This window comes from Chelmon rostratus, chromosome 14 (genome assembly GCF_017976325.1).
Source record: "Chelmon rostratus isolate fCheRos1 chromosome 14, fCheRos1.pri, whole genome shotgun sequence".
Lineage (NCBI taxonomy): Eukaryota > Metazoa > Chordata > Actinopteri > Chaetodontiformes > Chaetodontidae > Chelmon > Chelmon rostratus.
The window spans coordinates 26455498-26479172 of record NC_055671.1 but is presented as its reverse complement, the minus strand read 5'-3'; the positions used below and the strand labels follow the sequence as shown (position 1 = coordinate 26479172).

At 43.3% G+C, this 23675-nt stretch overlaps 1 protein-coding gene across 1 annotated transcript in view; it reads left to right on the top strand.

Annotated features, from left to right (window-relative positions):
* Positions 1 to 23129, top strand: part of LOC121616976 (A disintegrin and metalloproteinase with thrombospondin motifs 2-like) — a 25972-nt gene extending 2843 nt beyond the window's left edge. The window contains exons 3-25 of the mRNA XM_041951911.1: positions 2910 to 3108; positions 4976 to 5082; positions 5170 to 5253; positions 6614 to 6697; positions 7237 to 7390; positions 7602 to 7707; positions 8203 to 8346; positions 9067 to 9199; positions 9927 to 10040; positions 10604 to 10749; positions 10825 to 10914; positions 13210 to 13292; positions 15943 to 16076; positions 17040 to 17163; positions 17396 to 17476; positions 17904 to 18067; positions 18172 to 18331; positions 18434 to 18566; positions 18692 to 18908; positions 19169 to 19298; positions 19411 to 19485; positions 19898 to 20087; positions 21176 to 23129. Coding sequence (XP_041807845.1) covers positions 2910 to 3108; positions 4976 to 5082; positions 5170 to 5253; positions 6614 to 6697; positions 7237 to 7390; positions 7602 to 7707; positions 8203 to 8346; positions 9067 to 9199; positions 9927 to 10040; positions 10604 to 10749; positions 10825 to 10914; positions 13210 to 13292; positions 15943 to 16076; positions 17040 to 17163; positions 17396 to 17476; positions 17904 to 18067; positions 18172 to 18331; positions 18434 to 18566; positions 18692 to 18908; positions 19169 to 19298; positions 19411 to 19485; positions 19898 to 20087; positions 21176 to 22001 — 3678 coding nt within the window. The 3' untranslated portion in view covers positions 22002 to 23129. The remainder of the gene's footprint in view (positions 1 to 2909; positions 3109 to 4975; positions 5083 to 5169; positions 5254 to 6613; positions 6698 to 7236; positions 7391 to 7601; positions 7708 to 8202; positions 8347 to 9066; positions 9200 to 9926; positions 10041 to 10603; positions 10750 to 10824; positions 10915 to 13209; positions 13293 to 15942; positions 16077 to 17039; positions 17164 to 17395; positions 17477 to 17903; positions 18068 to 18171; positions 18332 to 18433; positions 18567 to 18691; positions 18909 to 19168; positions 19299 to 19410; positions 19486 to 19897; positions 20088 to 21175) is intronic.
* The last annotated feature ends 546 nt before the right edge of the window (positions 23130 to 23675 follow it).

The window sequence follows — 23675 nt, the reverse complement described above, 5'->3', positions numbered from 1 at the left end:
TCAGTCCCTCCTCATCACTCCTTTTTCATCAGTCCCTCCTCATCACTCCATCTTCATCAGTCCCTCCTCATCACTCATCTTCATCAGTCCCTCCTCACCAGTCCCTCCTCATCACTCCATCTTCATCAGTCCCTCCTCATCACTCATCTTCATCAGTCCCTCCTCACCAGTCCCTCCTCATCACTCCTTTTTCATCAGTCCTTCTTCATCAGTCCATCCTCATCACTCTATCTTCATCAGTCCCTCCTCATCAGTCCCTCCTCATCACTTCTTTTTCATCAGTCCCTCCTCATCCCTCCTTCTTCATCAGTCCCTCCTCATCCCTCCTTCTTCATCAGTCCCTCCTCATCAGTCCATCTTCATCAGTCCCTCCTCATCCCTCCTTCTTCATCAGTCCCTCCTCATCCCTCCTTCTTCATCAGTCCCTTCTCATCAGTCCATCTTCATCAGTCCCTCCTCATCACTCTATCTGCATCGGTCTCTCCTCATCAGTCCTTCTTCATCAGTCCCTCCTCATCAGTCCTTCTTCATCAGTCCCTCCTCATCACTCTATCTGCATCGGTCCCTCCTCATCACTCCATCTTCATCAGTCCCTCCTCATCGGTCCCACCTCATCACTCCTTCTTCATCACTTCTTTTTCATCAGTCCCTCCTCATCAGTCCATCTTCATCAGTCCCTCCTCATCACTTCTTTTTCATCAGTCCCTCCTCATCCCTCCTTCTTCATCAGTCCCTCCTCATCACTTCTTTTTCATCAGTCCCTCCTCATCAGTCCATCTTCATCAGTCCCTCCTCATCACTCCTTCTTCATCAGTCCCTCCTCATCGGTCCCACCTCATCACTCCTTCTTCATCAGTCTATCTTCATCAGTCCCTCCTCATCACTCCTTCTCCATCAGTCCCTCCTCATCCCTGCTTCTTCATCAGTCCCTCCTCATCACTCCATCTCCATCAGTCCCTCTTCATCAGTCCCTCCTCATCAGTCCTTCTTCATCAGTCCCTCCTCATCAGTCCTTCTTCATCAGTCCCTCCTCATCACTCTATCTGCATCAGTCCCTCCTCAACACTCCTTCTTCATCAGTCCCTCCTCATCTTCATCACTCATTAGACTGAATGAAGCGTTGTTGCACTAATCTGCTGAAAACTGATGAGAAAAGTTTCTGAGAATCTCAGAAACCTTTGACAAGTCTTCATCATGAGGCGTCAGTGCTTCCTGTTCATACAGACAACCAATCAATCTATCAACCAATCAACCAATCAATAATCAGATGGATTCTTGTTGATACTTTAGAACAGGTCTGATTCTGAGGGAAGTGTTGTGATGTTTCTTGTGTTTGTTCACCTGCTTCTGTTTTAAAAAGAAGATTCCCTGACTGTTCCAGCAGCAAACCATCATCATCTGATCCCCCAACCATCATCTTCATCATCATTGTCCTCTGTGAGGAAGCTGCTGATGGAGGCAGATTTTTTTCCGTATAAACTGACCCCAGAGCAGCTGAAACCACAGAGAGAGTTTAAGTCCCAGACAAACGGCAGCATGACGAGAATATTTCACAGATCTCAAAGCCACACAGGAAACATCTTCAAATGTCATTAAAACAGAAGAAAAATGTCAAATCACACAAATAACAGTAATAACAACACCATGACATCTGTTTTCAGAAGGTTAGAAATGAAAGGTTCATTTAAAGAAAGCTGAAGAGAAACTGTGAAGAGAAACTGTGAAGAGAAAGCAGTCGCTTCACGTGAGACAGAAAAGATTTCAGGCTGCAGACAAACCGAGCTCTGTAAAACATGCAGACCTGAACCCGTTTTAACTCAGTGAACTCTGCGTGTCTGCAGATCACTTTACCTTCACTTCTTACAGCGCGAGCTGAGCCGCCTGATTGAAGCCAGATGTGAAGGAAAGATGAGAGGCGTTTAAAGACAGAAAGACGAGAAGGAAAGAAAAGAGACGAGAGGGAAGGAAGAGGCGAGGAGAAAGAAAAAATGAGAAGGAAAGAAAAGGAAAGAGGGAAAGAAGAGGAATATTTTCCTGCTGCAGCTGCTGATGTAACTTAAAGCAACAACGACTGATCATATCTGTGGGTGGACACAATAACAGGAACACCTACAACCAGAGAACTGAACGGATGAATAAATGTCAGAAGGAAGAGGCTATCGATCATTACCGATTAAACAGTGACACAGGAGGTTACACAGGAGGTTACACAGGAGATTACAGAGGAGATTACACAGGAGGTTACAGAGGAGATTACAGAGGAGATTACAGAGGAGATTACACAGGAGGTTACACAGGAGATTACACAGGAGATTACACAGGAGGTTAGACAGGAGATTACACAGGAGATTACACAGGAGATTACACAGGAGATTACAGAGGAGATTACAGAGGAGATTACACAGGAGATTACAGAGGAGGTTAGACAGGAGATTACAGAGGAGATTACACAGGAGATTACAGAGGAGATTACACAGGAGATTACAGAGGAGATTACAGAGGAGGTTAGACAGTAGATTAGACAGGAGATTACACAGAAGATTAGACAGTAGATTAGACAGGAGATTACACAGGAGGTTACACAGGAGGTTACACAGGAGATTACACAGGAGATTAAATTGTAGATTAGACAGTAGATTAAACAACACTTTACAGTGTGTACTGTCATTTACACAGTGGAATAAACAGTAGATTAAATAGTACATTAACTGATGAGTAAAAGTAGATTAAATGGTAGATTAGACAGTAGAGTAAAAGTAGATTAAACCATAGATTAATCAATAGGTAAATCAGGAGATTACACAGTAGATTAGACAGTAGAGTAAAAGTAGATTAAACCGTAGATTAGACAGGAGATTAATCAGTAGGCTGGTCAGTAGATTGTAGATAACAGCTTTCTGTGTCTCCAGGCCGGTATGATCCGGATGGGTCAGGAGGAGTTTTTCATCGAGCCCTTTGATCGACAGAGGACAGGAGGAGATGAAGAAAAAGAGGAAGAAGAAGGAGGAAGACAACACATTGTTTATCGCTCCTCGTCCATCATCAAGAAACAGCTGGCTGTCAATCAATCTGAAGCTGTCAATCAAATGGCTGACGACTTTCTCCGAGGTGAGAGAACACAGACGGGGTTCTTAAACGCACCGTGATGTGTTAAAATGCAACAGAAAGAGGAAGCTCAAATCTGAGCTGGTGATGGAAAGAAAGTCGAGGTTAAAGGTCAAGGTTCAAGGTAGAATTCAATTCTGCCCACATAGAATACAACCTGTACAGGTGGTCCATCAGTTCTGTGGAGTACGCAGTGACAGCGGTACAGTAAGAAAGGCAGGAAGAGACGTCAGATTTACATGCTGAACACAGTTTTTCACACTGACGTTTGAATGGAAACTGATGAACATCAGTCGTTTAGTCACTGTCAGTGGAATCAGGTCTTCATCAACATCTCACTCTCTTTTTGAACTTTGCATTTCTTTGATTGGACTCTCGACTTACGAGGTATGTTGATTAAGGAAATATGAATTTATGTTTGGTTACATGAATAAAAAGACAAAGAGGTGGGATCATGTGATAAACAAACAGAGAACCTGATTTTTTACAGTGTAGCTCCTTCAAAATATCTGCGGTGTTTCTGCAGAAGGAAAGAATCAAACTGAAAACAGAGAAGTTGTTCCAGGAGACTTGGCAGAGATGACAGGAGGTTCACAACACACACACAGACACACACACACACACACACACACACACACACACACACAGAGCTACGACGTGGCACTCCGAGGTTCCGAGTGTTGGAGGTTTTGGAGGTTTTGGAGGTTTTGGACTCAGAGTTGACGGATAGTTCAGCTCCTGAATCGTTCATCCTTTCAGTCACTGACTCTTAAAATCTGTTTGTCTTCGAACCGGCCAATGAGGAGCGAGTTTTCTTTCACCTCAGTTCAACTCGCCCTGAGCCTCCAGCAGCACAGTGTGACCTCAGAGTGTGTGTTTCTGATCGCTGATGTCATTTCCTTCACAACAGATTCAACAGATGTTCTCATAAACATTCAAAATAACCAGGATTTATGTTTCCAACACAAAGGAGGCTAGATTATACCAAAATACATGTCTGCCCATTGTTTGAGTGGGTCGTGTGTTTCCTTTCAACACTTTTTATTAAAATTTAGAGTCATTTGAGTCACCTGAGACTTGTCAGAGTTACCTGAGAGTCGTTGGAGTCACCTGAGAGTCGTTACACTCACCTGAGAGACGTTAGAGTCACCTGAGAGTTGTTAGAGTCGCCTGAGATTCGTTAGAGTCGCCTGAGAGTCGTTACACTCACCTGAGAGTCGTTAGAGTCACCTGAGAGTCGTTAGTCTCACCTGAGAGTCGTTAGTCTCACCTGAGAGTCGTTGGAGTCACCTGAGAGTCGTTAGAGTCACCTGAGAGTCATTGGAGTCACCCGAGAGTCGTTGGAGTCACCCGAGAGTCGTTAGACTCACCCGAGAGTTGTTAGAGTCACCCGAGAGTCGTTAGACTCACCTGAGAGTCGTTGGAGTCACCTGAGAGTCGTTGGAGTCACCTGAGAGTCGTTAGAGTCACCTGAGAGTCGTTAGACTCACCTGAGAGTCATTGGACTCACCTGAGAGTCGTTAGAGTCACCTGAGAGACGTTAGAGTCACCTGAGGGTCATTGGAGTCACCTGAGACTCGCTAGACACACCTGAGAGTTGTTGGAGTCACCTGAGAGTCGTTAGAGTCACCTGAGACTTGTCAGAGTTACCTGAGAGTCGTTAGAGTCACCTGAGAGTCGTTAGACTCACCTGAGAGTCGTTGGAGTCACCTGAGAGTCGTTAGACTCACCTGAGAGTCGTTGGAGTCACCTGAGAGTCGTTAGAGTCACCTGAAAGTCGTGCAGACCCTCCTCTGAATCAACGTAAGCCAAAACTATTAACTTCACTATGGAACATTATTACTGAGATGTTTCTTCTGTTTGTCTCCAGGTCCTCTGTTAGGTTCTCTGAACTTGAACCAGAACGTATTGTGGTCAAGATCTGGTTCAGCTCGACGACGGCGCTACATTGAAGAGGCTGAACTATTTAACATCGAGGTTACTGAACTGTTTTAGAGGCTGATAAACTGTTGTTGGTGTACTAAACTTTTTAACGTCCCTTTAAGCTCTCTGTTCCTTCTCCAGGTTTTGTTAGCTGTGGATTACTCTGTTCTTCTTTTCCATGGCCGAGACCACATTCAGAAATATCTCCTGACACTCATGAACATAGTAAGTGGAAACATGAACGCAGATTTTTATTCAGTAGTGAATGCAGGTGATGTTGTTGACTAAGTGCTGAGTCTGGTTTCTTGTGTTGGTGGACTGCTGCTGAGAAGTAAACCCAAAGATGAGCTGATCATCTCCAAGTCTGCAACTTTAATAAGACCAGCTGGTCAAATTTCATGATCCCCTGTTATCCACGCTACCCCTTAATTCACCGGACACAGCTGCATCGAGTTCCAGCTGTGAGGCAGCCACCAAAGCCGAACCAAACAATGCTTGTGATTCCACCAGGAGCGGCGTGGTGCGTTTTAGAAGCTTCCCAGAGGCGGTGAGATCCACAGAGAAGGCTATTACTGACAAATACCACATCAAGCTGCACAGAGCAGGTCGAGCCAGGCAGGAAGTCAGACACAGTACGGCATGAAGTATCCAGTCAGTGTCCACGTCCTCCTTACATTCAGACCCGGGGGGCACACGGCGGATCCTAAAATCACCACTTTAAACTATCAAAGCAACAAGGAACGAGTTAACTAGTTCCAACACGAAGTGAGTCCATTCAGGTGTCGGAATCAGATACCTGGTTGATTCATCACACCAATGAAAACACAAAAGGTCACATGACTTCAGCACTGAGTTTATTCCTGTATGACCTGACGGCTACGAACACGCTACACTTCAGTTGTGATGCTGAGAGCGGCTGCTGGCTGTGAGACAGTTGGCAGCTGAGGCTGATTATGAAAGCGATGGCAGAGATTCATTCATTGGTGGAGCTTGTTTCTCTTTTCTCTGTTTGATCCACTAAAATCTGGTTGACACATTTTACAAATCGCAGGACTTTGGCCTCTTCGTTAGGCCTGCTCTCATCTGCTGAGATACTTGTACAAAGTTTTAGCCTTTTGGCAGGTACTCCACCTTCTCAGGCTCATCCTTCTTCCTCTTCTTCTTCTTCTAGGTCTTGTTTTATTTGCGGGTACAGTTTGATTGAATGACTTCATGTCACTAGCTATTGCAGCTAATGTTCTGCATACTGCCACCTGCTGTACCAGAGGGGAATATAGCAAGCCCATCAAATGGGAAGTTATGTCTCCTGTCAAGGTTACTGCCACTTTTTAAGACAGGTTAAAAAAGAGAGTCAGACTCTTGGGGTGGGTACAAGGTCCAGTCCACCTGGTCTTCCACCTTGAATTCTCAGTGGGCTCAGCGGGAATCACAGGGGGTGGGGGTGGGGGCACAACCAGAAACCCCTCCATTACAATCAGGTGGTGACTTTAGAAAGAGCTGGAAGTTTTATCCAGATTTCTGAAACAGCAGGTAGACACGTTGTTTTCTTCAAATATTACAGCACTTCTCTCTGTGTCTGTTCCAGGTTAACGAGATCTATCAGGATCACTCTCTGGGTGCCAACATCAATGTTGTCCTCGTCAAAATCATCATCCTGTCTCCATCACAGGTACTACACTCTGACTCTGCTTCAGTTGTTCCTTGTTCAGGAAGGACAAGCTGTCTGTGTCAGTTTTACATGTCATCACTGCCGACGTCGTCCATCTATGGCGTGTAAACTCCTCTACTCATGTTTTTAATCCTGTTTTAGTAGCTTTGCGAAAGCTTCACTTAAAGTTTCGATAAAGAGGGAAGGAGGTGGTGTTGTTGCACTTTGAGACATTTAAATCATTTCTGTGTTCAACCTTTCAAACGATCTGGTTCTTTCGTCACTGCTGTTGTCCAATCACCCCGCGCCGTCAGCTACTTACTTTTCTGTGTTTAATTAAAACGAGTATTTTTGTGGTAGTTTGAAGGACTGTTGGATCCATTCTATATTTTATTTTACCAAATAGATTCAAGATGAAAAGTGTACTCGCTCATAAACTCTGTATTTACTTCAATGGATCTGTACAAATTCAGATTCTGAAGGGTTTACTCTCCTTTACATATCTGCATGCAAGATAAAAAAAACCAACAACATTAAAACAAAAGGTTTCCCTCCATCAGTCCCTGGAGATGATCTCTGTGGGGAATCCCCAGAAGAGTTTGGAGAACGTTTGTGGATGGTCATATCTCCAACAGAGGGAGCAGAGTCACGCCGAGCAGCACGACCACACCATCTACCTGACCAGGCAGGAGTTCGGCCCCTCGGGCATGCAGGGTACTACTCCTCATACCTCCACTAATATGTACTACAAGTACCACTACTAACACCATTGACCTGACCAGGCGGGAGTTCGGCCCCTCTTGCATGCAGGGTACTACTGCCAATCCTACCAGTAAAACCAACAAGTACTACTGCTCACACCACCTGCCTGACCGGGACCTGTCTTCTCGAAGCTGACGTCAGACCTTTTGATATTTCTCTGCAGGTTATGCTCCGGTCACAGGAATGTGTCACCTGCATCGGAGTTGTGTTCTCGTCTTTGAGGACGGCTTTTCCTCTGCCTTTGTAGCTGCCCATGAAACAGGACATGTGTGAGACACACAAACACACACACTTAAATAAATAAATGTAAATCTGTTGGCAGTAAAATTAAGCAGAATGTGTCTTTAAAAACAAGAACAGCATCAAAATTAGTCCCAGAACAGATTGTTGTCCTAAGAACAGACCCCCGGGTTTCCACATGGAGATGATAATGACTCCCAAGTGTTCACACAGACACAGTAATGGACTTCCAGGTGTCCACATACAGACACAACAACTCTCAGGTGTCCATGTAGAGATGATAAGACTCACCTTTATAATTACCACAGTCTATAGACCAGATTCAGTACTTAATGTCCTGTAGTTAATACCAATTTGTTCTTCTTCATTGCCTGTCTGCCTGATCAACTGTCTGACTGACTGTCTGTCTGTCTGACTGACTGTCTGACTGACTGTCTGCCTGCCTGTCTGACTGACTGTCTGTCTGTCTGACTGACTGTCTGACTGACTGTCTGCCTGCCTGACTGACTGACTGTCTGTCTCAGTTTAGGGATGGAGCATGACGGTGAGGCGAATGACTGTGCTGACGACGTGCCGTTGGGAAGCATCATGTCTCCACGGGTTCAAGCCACCTTCCACCGATACCACTGGTCTCGGTGCAGCTGGAGGGAGCTGCACAAGTACCTGCAGTGAGTACAATGAGTATCTGCTGCTACTCGTACACTGACTGTAAACAACCGAAACACTGAACTCTGACTGGTAGTGTTGTGTTGTTCACGAACGAACTGGTTCTTTTGAACGGCTCGTTAACATGAACGATGGGAACCGAGTCGCAGCTGGGAGCCGTTCTTTTTTTTTTCCGAGTTACATGTGGAGGAGCGCTGCCCAGCTGCGCGCTGCTTATTAGATATGCAAATAGCATCACGCCACCTTGTGCACGCTGCCTTCACGTGAGTGCGCCAGTAACAAAAAAAAAAAGCAAAGCGCCGTCAAAGCAGAGTAATGTGGCGCCACCCTGTGGAATATTTACAATGAATCCAGATCAGAAATCTAATCCACACATGTCAAATAAGGTTATAATCAATATTTCAGAATAATTTAAACTCATATTGGTGGGATATCTAAATTTTTTCCTCCCAGTGGTTATTTCCAAGATAAAACGAGTTGAGGCCAGACTGCCTTCTTAAAACTTAATAAATATAAAAATGAGCCAAATGAGCCAGTTTTTTGAACGGCTCTTTGAAAGGAACGGCTCACCAAGATCCGGCTCCCCTCAAAGAGCCATAAATCCCATCTCTACTGACTGGCTGTAGAGGGAATATTTTTCCCCCCAATTCCACATCAGGCATCACCTGAACACAACAAAAACCCTCTGTTCTGTCTGTCTATCTGTCTGTCTGTCTCTCCAGTACCTACGACTGTCTCCGTGATGACCCGTTCAACCATGATTGGCCAGCTCTGCCTCAGTTGCCGGGGTTTCAGTACTCAATGGACCAACAGTGTCGCTTCGACTTCGGACCAGGATACAGTCTCTGTACTGCCGTATGTCCTTCTGTCTCTGCGTCTGTCTGTCTGCCAGCTGACCTGTCAGTCAGCTGACCTGTCTGTCAGCTGACCTGTCTGTCTGCCTCTTGCACTTTCAAGCCTTCACAGTCTTCAGTATTAAACAATGAACAGTCCTGTCTACATTCCCTCCTGTTTTTGAAGATTTCTGCTCATATAGACGGTTTCTCAGAAATCTAATTTAAGAAACAATTATATCATGTTCAAACACTTGGAATTGAAGCAGGAGTTAAAAGTTTTTTGCTAAGACTGATGTGAGCAGATATGCCTGCTGATGTTTTTCGGTAGGATGCCAACAGCACATCTGTTCAGGATGTTAACTATGAACCGATGATGAGGTCACAGAGAAACCTTCCCTGGGAGGATGACTAACACGTTAGATCAAATGTATCAGCAGTCTTTAATCTGATGATGTCTTTGTTCTGGGAGTTTCCAACATTTCACCACGATGATGTAACTACGTTGTTTGAGTTTTCTCTCACAGGTCTGTGATTAGAACGTTTATGTTGAACTGATTTAGTTCTTGGTTTCTTTCAGTTTGGTCCTGACTGTTTTCATTTTGGCTTTAAGAGGACAGTATCTGATGTTATATGAGGGTTTAGAACATTTTCATTTAGATTACTAAAGATTACTTTTTCTGGCTGTCTGACAATATCCGGTGTTGTATTTTAATTCTGAATATCTTTGTATGTGTGTTTGACTCAAGTACACCACCCATGAGCCCTGTAAACAGCTGTGGTGCAGCGACTACAACAACCCCTTTTACTGTAAGACCAAGAAAGGTCCACCGCTCGATGGGACAAAGTGTGGACCAGGGAAGGTGAGGACCCCTTCAGGTCATTGTGGGTTAAAGGTCAGACGCCTGCTGGTTTGATTTCTCACAGCAAAGGTTTTGGGAACAAACGTTAGCAGATATTTTATTCTGACATGAGCAGTGAAATCATCATGTTAATCAGTGAGCGTCAGAGATGTTGGTCATCAAATGAATTTGGGGTCATGTAAGCAACTTGCAACGATTGTAGTGAAATGTGGTTCAGACGTTCCTCTTCCCCTCAGGATGACCTGCAATAACTTTGATGATCCTCTGACTTTTCCTGCAGCGCCATCATCAGGTCAACATGTTAATCTGTCCAATACTATGGTATTAATGACATTCCCATCAGCCTCAGCTGGACTTTTACTGCTAAATGGTTAACTTTAGCATGCTAACAAGCTAAAACTAAAATGATGAAGATAATTAATCGTGGCTCTATACTGTAACTATGGTTTGCAGCAACAGGCTAGTTGTTTCTTCAGTCTTTATGCTAAGCTAGGTTCACCACAACCTGAATCCAACTCCATCCTGAAACTCCTTGCATCTTCATGGTAACTGTCTCGTTGCAGCACTGTTTTAAGGGATTCTGTATGAAGTTGACCCCTGACCTGCTGAGACAAGATGGTGGGTGGGGAACATGGAGTCCATATGGCAGCTGCTCCAGGACCTGCGGGGGCGGGGTCAGGTTTCGAGCCCGGCGCTGCGACAACCCAGCGTGAGTGAGCATCAGTCATCTGTGCAGTCACACCTGAGACACCAATCAGAGAGACTAACCAGTTGTTGTTCTCAGTCCAGCCAATGGGGGGCGCACCTGCTTCGGAAACAGTTATGAGTTCCAGCTGTGCAGCCAAGAAGAGTGTCCACCGCTGACTGACTTCAGGTACCATTTGTCTATTGTATTCTGTTCTAATTAGTTTTGTTTTATTTTATTCCACTTGCCTCGATGCAAGTCCTTCAACTGGACTCAACTGGACTTTACTGGTCTTGACCTGACTTGACATCACAACACTCTGTTGGACTGGACTTGACTTCCACTCCACATGACTGTGTTCTACTCAACTCCAATCTGCATCAACTCCATTTAAACAAACTTATTCAGCTCAGCTGGACTTGACTGGACTTGACGAGACTCTACTGACTCTCTTGACTCGGGTCGACTTTAGTCTTCTCATACTTTTCTTGTGTTGAGTTGTGTTGAGTTGTGTTGTGTTGTATTGTTGTGTTGTGTTGTGTTGTGTTGCTGTGTTGAGTTGTGTTGTGTTGTTGTGTTGTGTTGTATTGTTGTGTTGTGTTGTATTGTTGTGTTGTGTTGTGTTGTATTGTTGTGTTGTGTTGTATTGTGTTGTGTTGTGTTGTATTGTTGTGTTGTGTTGTATTGTTGTATTGTGTTGTGTTGTATTGTTGTGTTGTGTTGTATTGTTGTATTGTGTTGTGTTGTGTTGTATTGTTGTGTTGTGTTGTATTGTTGTATTGTGTTGTGTTGTGTTGTATTGTTGTGTTGTGTTGTGTTGTGTTGTATTGTTGTGTTGTGTTGTATTGTTGTATTGTGTTGTGTTGTGTTGTGTTGTATTGTTGTGTTGTGTTGTATTGTTGTATTGTGTTGTGTTGTGTTGTATTGTTGTGTTGTATTGTTGTATTGTTGTGTTGTGTTGTATTGTTGTGTTGTGTTGTATTGTTGTATTGTGTTGTATTGTTGTGCTGTGTTATTGTGTTGTGTTGTATTGTTGTGTTGTATTGTTGTGTTGTGTTGTATTGTTGTGTTGTTGTGTTGTTGTGTTGTGTTGTATTGTTGTGTTGTGTTGTATTATTGTGTTGTATTGTTGTGTTGTGTTGTGTTGTGTTGTATTGTTGTGTTGTGTTGTATTGTTGTGTTGTGTTGTGTTGTGTTGTATTGTTGTGTTGTATTGTTGTGTTGTATTGTTGTGTTGTTGTGTTGTGTTGTATTGTTGTGTTGTATTGTTGTGTTGTGTTGTGTTGTATTGTTGTGCTGTGTTGTTGTGTTGTATTGTTGTGTTGTATTGTTGTGTTGTGTTGTATTGTTGTGTTGTGTTGTGTTGTTGTGTTGTGTTGTGTTGTATTGTTGTGTTGTATTGTTGTGTTGTGTTGTGTTGTGTTGTATTGTTGTGTTGTATTGTTGTGTTGTGTTGTGTTGTTGTGTTGTGTTGTGTTGTATTGTTGTGCTGTGTTGTTGTGTTGTATTGTTGTGTTGTATTGTTGTGTTGTGTTGTATTGTTGTGTTGTGTTGTTGTGTTGTGTTGTGTTGTATTGTTGTGTTGTATTGTTGTGTTGTATTGTTGTGTTGTGTTGTGTTGTTGTGTTGTATTGTTGTGTTGTGTTGTGTTGTATTGTTGTGTTGTGTTGTTGTGTTGTATTGTTGTGTTGTGCTGTGTTGTGTTGTATTGTTGTGTTGTGTTGTATTGTTGTGTTGTGTTGTTGTATTGTTGTGTTGTATTGTTGTGTTGTGTTGTATTGTTGTGTTGTATTGTTGTGTTGTATTGTTGTGTTGTGTTGTATTGTTGTGTTGTGTTGTGTTGTGTTGTATTGTTGTGCTGTGTTGTTGTGTTGTATTGTTGTGTTGTATTGTTGTGTTGTGTTGTATTGTGTTGTTGTGTTGTGTTGTGTTGTATTGTTGTGTTGTATTGTTGTGTTGTATTGTTGTGTTGTATTGTTGTGTTGTGTTGTGTTGTTGTGTTGTATTGTTGTGTTGTGTTGTGTTGTATTGTTGTGTTGTGTTATATTGTTGTGCTGTGTTGTTGTGTTGTGTTGTATTGTTGTGTTGTGTTGTGTTGTATTGTTGTGTTGTGTTGTGTTGTTGTGTTGTATTGTTGTGTTGTGCTGTGTTGTGTTGTATTGTTGTGTTGTGTTGTATTGTTGTGTTGTGTTGTGTTGTTGTATTGTTGTGTTGTATTGTTGTGTTGTGTTGTATTGTTGTGTTGTATTGTGTTGTTGTGTTGTATTGTTGTGCTGTGTTGTTGTGTTGTGTTGTATTGTGTTGTATTGTTGTGTTGTGTTGTGTTGTATTGTTGTGTTGTTGTGTTGTGTTGTGTTGTGTTGTATTGTTGTGCTGTGTTGTATTGTTGTGCTGTGTTGTTGTGTTGTGTTGTATCTCAGCAGTCCCTCTGTGCATTTATTTGTGTGTCTCTGCAGGCAGCTTATTGCTGTTTTTCTCTTCCAGGGAGGACCAGTGTAAAGTCTGGAATCCATTCTATGAACATGAAGGAAAGAAACATCACTGGCTGCCGTACCAACACCCTGACCGTAAATACACACGTTATACACCCTGACCGTAAATACACACATGTTATACACACGATACACCCTGACCGTAAATACACACGATACACCCTGACCGTAAATACACACATGTTATACACACGATACACCCTGACCGTAAATACACACGTTATACACCCTGACCGTAAATACACACATGTTATACACACGATACACCCTGACCGTAAATACACACGTTATACACCCTGACCGTAAATACACACATGTTATACACACAATAGACCCTGACCGTAAATACACACATGTTATACACACAATAGACCCTGACCGTAAATACACACGTTATACACCCTGACCGTAAATACACACATGTTATACACACAATAGACCCTGACCGTAAATACACACATGTTATACACACAATACACCCTGACCGTAAATACACACGTTATACACCCTGACCGTAAATACACACATGTTATACACACAATACACCCTGACCATAAATACACACATGTTATACACACGATACACCCTGACCGTAAATACACACATGTTATACACACAATACACCCTGACCATAAATACACACATGTTATACACCCTGACCGTAAATACACACATGTTATACACACGATACACACTGACCGTAAATACACACATGTTATACACACAATACACCCTGACCGTAAATACACACATGTTATACACCCTGACCGTAAATACACACATGTTATACACACGATACACCCTGACCGTAAATACACACATGTTATACACACAATACACCCTGACCGTAAATACACACATGTTATACACCCTGACCGTAAATATACACATGTTATACACACGATACACCCTGACCGTTAATACACATATGTTATACACCCTGACCGTAAATACACACATGTTATACACCCTGACCGTAAATACACACATGTTATACACACGATACACCCTGACCGTAAATACATACGTTATACACCCTTATTGTAAATACACACGTTATACACCCTGATCGTAAATACACACGTTATACACACAATACACCCTGACCATAAATACACACGTTATACACCCTGACCGTAAATACACACGTTATACACACAATACACCCTGACCATAAATACACACGTTATACACCCTGACCGTAAATACACACATGTTATACACACAATACACCCTGACCGTAAATACACACGTTATACACCCTGACCGTAAATACACACATGTTATACACACAATACACCCTGACCGTAAATACACACGTTATACACCCTGACCGTAAATACACACGTTATACACCCTGACCGTAAATACACACATGTTATACACACGATACACCCTGACCGTAAATACACACGTTATACACCCTAATCGTAAATACACACGTTATACACCCTTATCGTAAATACACACGTTATACACCCTGATCGTAAATACACACGTTATACACCCTGACCGTAAATACACACGTTATACACCCTAATCGTAAATACACACGTTATACACCCTGATCGTAAATACACACGTTATACACCCTGATCGTAAATACACACGTTATACACACGATACACCCTGACCGTAAATACACACGTTATACACACGATACACCCTGACTGTAAATACACACATGTGTAAATACACACGTTATACACCCTAATCGTAAATACACACGTTATACACCCTTATCGTAAATACACACGTTATACACCCTGATCGTAAATACACACGTTATACACCCTGATCGTAAATACACACGTTATACACACGATACACCCTGACCGTAAATACACACATGTTATACACACGATACACCCTGACCGTAAATACACACGTTATACACCCTGACCGTAAATACACATGTTATACACCCTGACCGTAAATACACACATGTTATACACACGATACACCCTGACCGTAAATACACACGTTATACACCCTGACCGTAAATACACACATGTTTTACACACAATACGCCCTGACCGTAAATACACACATGTTTTACACACAATACACCCTGACCGTAAATACACACGTTATACACACAATACACCCTGACCGTAAATACACACGTTATACACACAATACACCCTGACCGTAAATACACACACGTTATACACCCTGACCGTAAATACACACACGTTATACACCCTGACCGTAAATACACACACGTTATACACCCTGACCGTAAATACACACATGTTATACACCCTGACTGTAAATACACACATGTTATAGAGATATAACCGAGGGAAACAGGGTGGAACAGGAGACACAAGAGGACAGTCAAACCATTTACACACACACAGACACAGACACACACATACCCGCACACACATGTCCAACTTTAGAGATCAGAAAGTTTCTCTTTGCTTGTTTTAGTGTGTGTGTGTGTGTTTGTGTGTGCGTGCGTGCGTGCGTGCGTGTGTGTGTTCTCATGTTAAACTCATCACTCAGGAATCTGTTTTTGGAAGGAAAGTTGTGGCCTTTCCTCCCTTTAACTCTTTAAGGTCTAAAAATAATTTGAATTTTGTATTTAATCTCTTCATGTTCCACCTTAAATGTTCCACCTTAAGTAGCTTTGACTGTCATGGTGTGATATGCAGTATAATAGTGTTTCTTTCTGTGTAATGCTGTCACGCATCCTTATGTTTCTGTGTGTGTGCTGCAGCTGACGAGCGCTGTCGGCTGTACTGTCAGTCGAAGGAAACGGCCGCGGTTGTTTCCATGAACAGAATGGTGCATGATGGGACACCGTGTTCCTACAGCGACACCCACAGTGTCTGCGTTCGAGGAGAGTGTGAGGTCTTTATTTACTTTCTCATCTTCTTTAGTCGAAGTTTTTATTTTCATGTCAATCATTGGTGCTGAACTAAAAGTTTAATTAACGTGAAATAAAATATGAGACTAACGTGTTAAAATATGTTTTTCATTATTTGTTGCTCCTGAAACATCTTTGTCTGTTTGAAGAGACTGTGAGTTTATCTTTATTTCTATATATTTTCATTAATTTTATTCTATTCTGTTGATTTTATATTGTCATGTTTTATGTATCCATAACATAACAAAGAATAACTTAATACACTGAATATAGCATAGCATTATGTTATGTAGTATAGCACCTATAGCGTGGTGTGGTATGATATAGCACAGTATATACAATGCTATCTCCCAGTGTTCTTGGTGAAAAACAGAACTGTGATCCAGATCTGATTCTCAGTTCAGAATCCAAACTTATTGTCTGGGTATGGTGACAGAAACAGGAACTAGATGTCAGTTCTCAGTAGTTCAGTGTACTGACACAGACACACAGCTCAACATGAACAGCTTCTATTAGGCCTGCATCATATGACTGATTGTCACTGAAGTCAGTAAATTTCAGGTACTGTCACGTTATTACACTCTGTTGATCCTTGTGTCAATCTGTCGTGCTCATCACAGAGCAGGTATTCCACTTTTTTCCTCCACAAATCTCAGAAAAATGTGTTACGCAAAACCGTGAGGCTGCGTCACTGCCACTGCTTTCAGTTTAGGCCAGTAAAAAAGATGGAATACGTCTGCACATGTAGCTTTGGTTCGATGAATTCTGTCATGTGTAGCCACGAAAACATCTGAAAGGCTTTGAATGCATGTTTTAACATGTGATGGGTGTTTGTTCAAGTTAAAGTCAAACGCATCCTCGCATCCTTTCCCTGGTTGATGTAATCTGCTCCTCTCCTTTGTCCTTGTTTCCTCTCCTCTCTCCTTGTTTCCTCTCTCCCTATGCAGCATGTAGGTTGTGATGGACAGATTGCCTCAGACCAGCAGGAGGATCGATGTGGTGTCTGTGGAGGAGATAACTCCAGCTGTAAGATCATCAAAGGAAACTTCACACGCAGCACGAAGAAACAAGGTCTCTGATAAACATCTGAAGTTTTGTGTCCTGCTGAAACCAGTTCCAGTCAGACCCTCATTCATTATAGAACTGAACAGAAAGCAGATATGTTCTGTAAATGCAAACAGTCGTTCCCAGAACGCATTATTACATCGGTATAAAGCCAGTCCTGCCATGGGGACAGTAGTTTCTAATGATTGCAGCTGTTGTTGACTTTGATCATGTCTCTGTTACTGTTCACGTGGCTTAGGTTACCTGAAGATCCTTGAGATCCCGAAAGGAGCCCGACACCTGCTAATCCAGGAGTTCAAAGGGACTCCTCACATCCTGGGTAAGTGCAAGGAAACTCCAAAAGAACAAAGCCTCATTTTGTGAACACACATTGGTGGCACACTTGGTTCTCAGCTTAGGTAGTGTGGCAGGTAGACCATTTCTTCAGGTCCCCCATATAAGCTTCATAGGTTATCATTATGGATGATGGTGTCATGTGTCAGTCAGTAGCTGTTCTCTGAAACATCTTCTTTCACTTGCAGAGGTATGTCTTCATTAAAGGTCGTACGACGTCGATATGCTGGGTTTTAGTGTGTTTCTCCATGCATCTCCAATAGAGCTGGCACCAAAGTCTGCCACCAAGCCAAACATTGTAACGTAATGATCCTTCCTTCTTTTACCGTCTCCTTGGGTAAGAGCAGGGAGGACAAGCTTTGTTTGTCTGACATGAAGAACTTCTGTGGCTTTTTCATTGTTTTCTGCTTCAGCTGTGAACAACCAGGAGACAGGTCACCTCTTCCTTAACGATGAAGACGAGCTACCAGAATCCCGTGTGGTGATCGAGAAGGGTGTGGCATGGGAGTACAGAAACACTGAGGAGCAGGAGTCCATCCAGACCACCGGGCCACTGAAATATGGAGTTCTGCTTATGGTCAGTCTATCAACACGGGGAACCAATCCACGTCCCAAATCTCACACTGTGACTGTTTAGAGACTCCAACAGAGAAACCTCCTGCCTATATGTCTGTGTGTCAGGTCCGTTCCCATGGAGACTCAAAGGTGACGGTTTCATACAAGTACATCATCCAGGATCGTCTCCGGTCCTCACTGGAGTCCAACCTGGTGCAGGAGGATGCCATCTTCTATGAGTGGGCGCTGAAGAAGTGGTCACACTGCTCCAAACCCTGCGGAGGAGGTACACAACTCTGTTGCTGGTTATCACCTTGGTAGCTAGCTGGGTTTTGTGGTTACATGAGTAACAGCTGCATGGTAGTTAATAGTGTTGTCTGGTTGCCAGGGAAACAGTACACAAGGTTTGGCTGCAGGAGGAAGGCTGATGGGAAAATGATACACAGGATGTTCTGCTCCAACATCAACAAACCAAGAGCCATCAGTCGTAACTGCAACCCCGATGCCTGCAGCGCACCACGGTAACACGTTACAGGTCACCATGCTGATACATGGACTGATTAGAATTTAATAGTGAAGGGGAAGAACAATGTCGGGGTATCTCTCATGGTTTACTGTATGAAATCCTACTGTTCTGCCAACTCAGCTGGGTGACTGGAGAGTGGGAGGACTGCAGCGCCTCCTGTGGTCAGACCGGGTGGCAGCGCCGCTGGGTGAGCTGCCAGCAGACGTCCAGCACAGGGCAGCAGCAGCAGCAGCGCTCGGTGCACAGCAAACTCTGTGGCGAGGACCGCCCAGATGGGAAGCAAACCTGCAACCGCTTCCCCTGTCCTGCTTCCTGGCGAGCTGGGCCCTGGACCCCGGTACGAACGGTGAAACCAGAGGACTCACAAAGTCACAAAGTTTCTCTCGAGTCTACGTCTAGCAGCCCTCAAAGAGGGTTGGACTAGCTCTAACTCCCTTCTTTCTGGACGACGTCATTCATTGTCTCTAGCTTCTTTTTTGGGGACTATCCGTCATGGGCACCTGCTTATGTTACATGATTGGCAGGGGACTCCAGATCAATAACTGATCAATTTACAATCTGCACATCAGTGTTTGATCAGTGTGTTTATGTTTGTAGTGTTCAGTATCGTGTGGAAACGGGACTCAGGAGCGTCAGGTTGCATGTTCGAGCACCGAAGGTTCAGCCCGGAACTGCAGCGAGCCTCGACCAATGACAACCCGCACCTGCCAGGCCCCGCCCTGTAGCGGTAGATATTTACCAGTCACATGCTGTATTCTACATCTGTGCACTGAAAGAGAAAGAGGGATGCTGGGAGTTGTAGTCTTTGTGTAACTGACTGTGTTTGTCCCCCCCTGCAGGTGACCAGAAGAATGCCATCATTCAGTGGCTGTCCAGGTCCAACACCGCCTTCCCAGCTCCAAAGATCTCCTCAAGTAAAACACACAGACTCTTCCTCCTGATTCCTCCACAGGCTTCTTGTCTTTCTTATTCTGATGTTTCTTCTCATTCTCCTAATTGGCTTCCTCTTCCTCCTCTTCACTTCCTCCTCCTCGCTCTCGACCTTCTCAGAGTTGTTAAAAAATGTCACTGAGATTTTTGGAGTGTGAGATGACGGCCGATGGTTTCAAGGTTTATTGGATTTTGATGGACTCTTTTTATTGTAAAGGCTGAGCTCTGAGATCATTTTCAGATCATGTATCCAGGCAGAAATGATGCAGATAAACTGCCGTAAACTCTTTACACAACTCAATAAATAAAGCTACAAGCATTGGACCCACTGATCACCTGTTCTGCTCTGGAGGTCAGACTTCATTAACTGAACCATTGCTCCTGCTCTGTCTCCAGGGCAGCGTTGCCGTGGTGACCGCTCAGTGTTCTGCAGGATGGAGGTGTTGAGTCGGTACTGCTCCATCGCTGGGTACCGGCAGATGTGCTGCAAGTCCTGCAGCGAGAGAAACTTCACCAACTCTGACAATTCCAGCAGCTTCAGCCACTTCAACTTTAGCAGCACAAATCCACCGACCTCCAACAGCAGGTGAGAACAAAGAGCAAGAGCTGACCTGACAGCCAGAGCGGGGGGGGAGTTGGGGGGCAGAACAGAAACTATGTACTGTATATATCTTTATTTTGAACAGAAGCTCAGTGAATCTGCTGCGAGCTAAAAGCTCAGCTGTGACTCCAGCAGCATCTAGTGGATGTTAGTGGAACTGCAGCCAAACATTTGGTGAAATCCTTTTATTCTGTCTTCCGCTGTTTTAAGGTGGATTTTTACTGTTGCTGGAACTATGCTGTCAGTTTCCACCTGTTTCCAGTCTTTGTAAGTTAAGCTAGGCTAACCTCGTCCTGGCCCCCATCTCTACATCCACCTGACAACAAGGAACTGTCTGAAATGTTTGTGTTACTGTGAGGCACTTACACTCTGACATTAATATTCAATCTTAATGATTGTTTATGATACATCTTGTGAATCTTGTTCATACAGTGAGTAACAGATTTTCTTTGATTTCGTCTCACTGGTTTGAAATGGACCAGACTCAGGAGGAAAACATGATGTTGCATATTTCAAGATTCAAGATTTCTTTATTGTCATTGAGCATGTCAACGAAATTTGCATTGCAACCCCTGTGTTAGAAACAAGATAATAAGAAAGACAAGAAAGATAATAAAATAAAATAAAGATAATAGAATAAAATAAACTCACATGCAGTAAAAATATGTGTAGATGCAATAAAAATATACCAAAAATAAAAATATACTAAAACAATAAAATATACCAACAGCAGCTGAAATATGTTTTAAATATGTCAATGTGCTCTGAGTCTGGCTATCAGACTGCATTGTTGTGTCCCTGAGCTTGTGTTGGGTTCTAACTGGATGTGGAACAGCTGAATCGACCTGTTTGTGTTTATTATTCACGCTGCCTTCTCGGTCCGGTCACTCTTCTAACAGTCTGCTTCAGAAACTGCTTCAGAGTTTTTGTGTGTTCAGCGTACAGTAAACGATACTTCCCCACCACGCTGTCAGCATTTATTAATGAAAATATTCATGTTTCATTGAAACATTTGTGGGGCTTCAAACTGTTCTGACCACATTTCTCTGATCTCTCTTGGTTTTGTCTCTTAGTGTGTGGAGTTTAACCACTCCAGCATCCACCTCCTCCTGGTCCAACAGCAGCTTCATCGTTACCGACATCATCAGCGACATCGTCAGCACGCCATCTTTGAGCGTCAGTGCAACTCCGCCCCCCACCAGCAGAAGCACCACCGACTTTGTGTATGTGGAGTACAACGATTACGACGAGTATTCGTCCTACGAGGATCCGTCTCTCCACACTGCTGATAACATTCCAACAACTACTACTGTTACTACTACTACTCCTACTATTACTACTACTATTACTACTACTACTACAACCAGACGTCCAAGAAAAATTGCTCCACCACATTTGCTGAAGAGGAAAACTCCCGCTACCACAACGCCCCCTGTTACGCTTCCCATATTAACTGCTGAGGATCAAAGAGCGACACTGGCGCCCTTTAGGACGTCTGCCGTCCCAGAGTTCCCCACCACACTGTCAGCTGATGCTGATGACATCATCACTGCCACGTCATCACCAAACAGAACATCTGGCGGGAGGAGCCTTCAAACTAAAATCAACGTGACAGAAACTGAACCGGCACCGACATCGCCGCCGCCGTCCTCCTTCTTCCCACTTCCTAAGAAGGAGAACAACTCGGTGGACGAGGTGCCGTACCGGATCGTGGGATTGGACGGCGACGCCGCCAGGGGACAGCAGAACTACTTTGTGCAGCGGATGCCGCCATTTCGTGAGCGAACGCAAAACAAACGCATCCAGCAGCTTCTGAATGAGAAAAGGCTCGAGGATCTTCTGAGGAGGTTCAACCGGAGCAGAGAGGGCAGGACTGACAGGAAACACGGCGGATTATGAAACGATTTCTAAAGTGGTTTTAGTTTTATTGTTCACTCGTGACGTGCATGTGCAGCTTGCTCACTTTCTGCTAACACTACCAAATTCTGAAGCAGCCCGCAGAGCCGACCAGCGAAACAACCACTGATGATGACTTTGGTCGTTGGGACGTTAGCTGCTGCTGAATTTAGTTTGAAGCGTCCTGAACTCTAGACTTGATCCTGAAAGGTTGCCTGTGTGAGACCAGAATGTGGAAACACCTCCACTGGACTGTGTCTGGTTCTCAGCTGTTGGTGTTTTCACGATGTTTGTATCAGATATTCCTGTTTCTTAATAAAGCAAAGTCTCACTCGGCTGTGATGTCATCATGCGTCATGAACACCTCTTAAAGGAACAGTTCGACATTCAGTGAACTCCTTTTCTTCTCTTTCTGAGAGTTACGTGTTCAAATTGACTTCACTCTCATGTCTGTATGTAAAACATGAAGCTAAGGCTGGTTAGCTTAGCTTAGCATAAAGACTGTAAGCAGCTAGCCTGACTGTGACTCTGTAGGTCACTGATGAAAACGTTATATGACGTTTAACAGGGAATTGTAGAGTTTTCATACCTACAGCTTCTTCATTCAACCCTCAGGTCTTCAGAAACAGGCACCGCATCATTTCCTTTATTCTGCTCAGTCACAGCTGTTTTTAACATTTTTCTGGTGTTAGTCATGAAGACTGTTGATGTTTTCAGTCTCATACTCGAAGCTGATTCTGGACCAGTTTGATCTCTGTTGTTCTTCAGTTTTTTCTTGTGTTTTTGTTAAATTCTCTCTCCAGGTATTTTGAAGTGCAGCTGCTCGTCTGTTCAACATCAAACTGAGCTCAGATCAGATGAGTCACTGCGGCTGCAGTTGGACCTGGATCAGTGGAAACTGCTGTTTGTGTTCATTCCTACATCACATCCAGATGACAGAAGTCTGTTTGAAGCCTGAAATCAGTTTGCAGCTTCAAACCAAGAGAAACGCTTTCGCCTGTTGAGTCCAAGTGCAGCTTTTTGTTTTTCTGTAAATCACGTAAAATGTTGTCTTTAATCTTCTGGACTGCACAAACATTCCCCTGATTCATTCCCAACTTTATCTTTTCATTTAAAACCATGAAGGATTAACAAAATAAAAAGAGAAAGTAAGAAGCAACAACTGTTGATAATCAGAGTCCTGATGGCTTTCTGATTTATTTATTATGAATGAAAAATAAAACTAAACCATATGGGTGATTATCATTAATTGTATTTTTTGAGTTTGTCAGTTGAATCTTGTTAATTTTGTCTAAACTTTTGGTGTAAAGAAATTTATTTTCAAACGGTTTATTGGCCAGATTTTTTAAAGTTGTCTACTTCAATTCTTTATTAGCAATCAATTCAACCTCTTTGTCCTCCACAATGATTGCATACTAAATATTTTGGGGCTGGAAAGAAAGTGTTTTCCTTGTGATTAATGAGGGAATTCATTTAATTTCTAAACTGTCATGAAACATAGAAAAATGTCCGTCTCAGCTCCTCGGTGTCCAGTGGGACATCTTCAGATGTTTCCTTTTGGTTTGTTCAAAACCAACAACGACTCATTCAAAAATTTACTTCAGTAAAAATGCAAAATCATCAACAAAATGCACTTAAAGTATCAAAAGTAAAAGTACTCATTATGCAGAGTGGCTG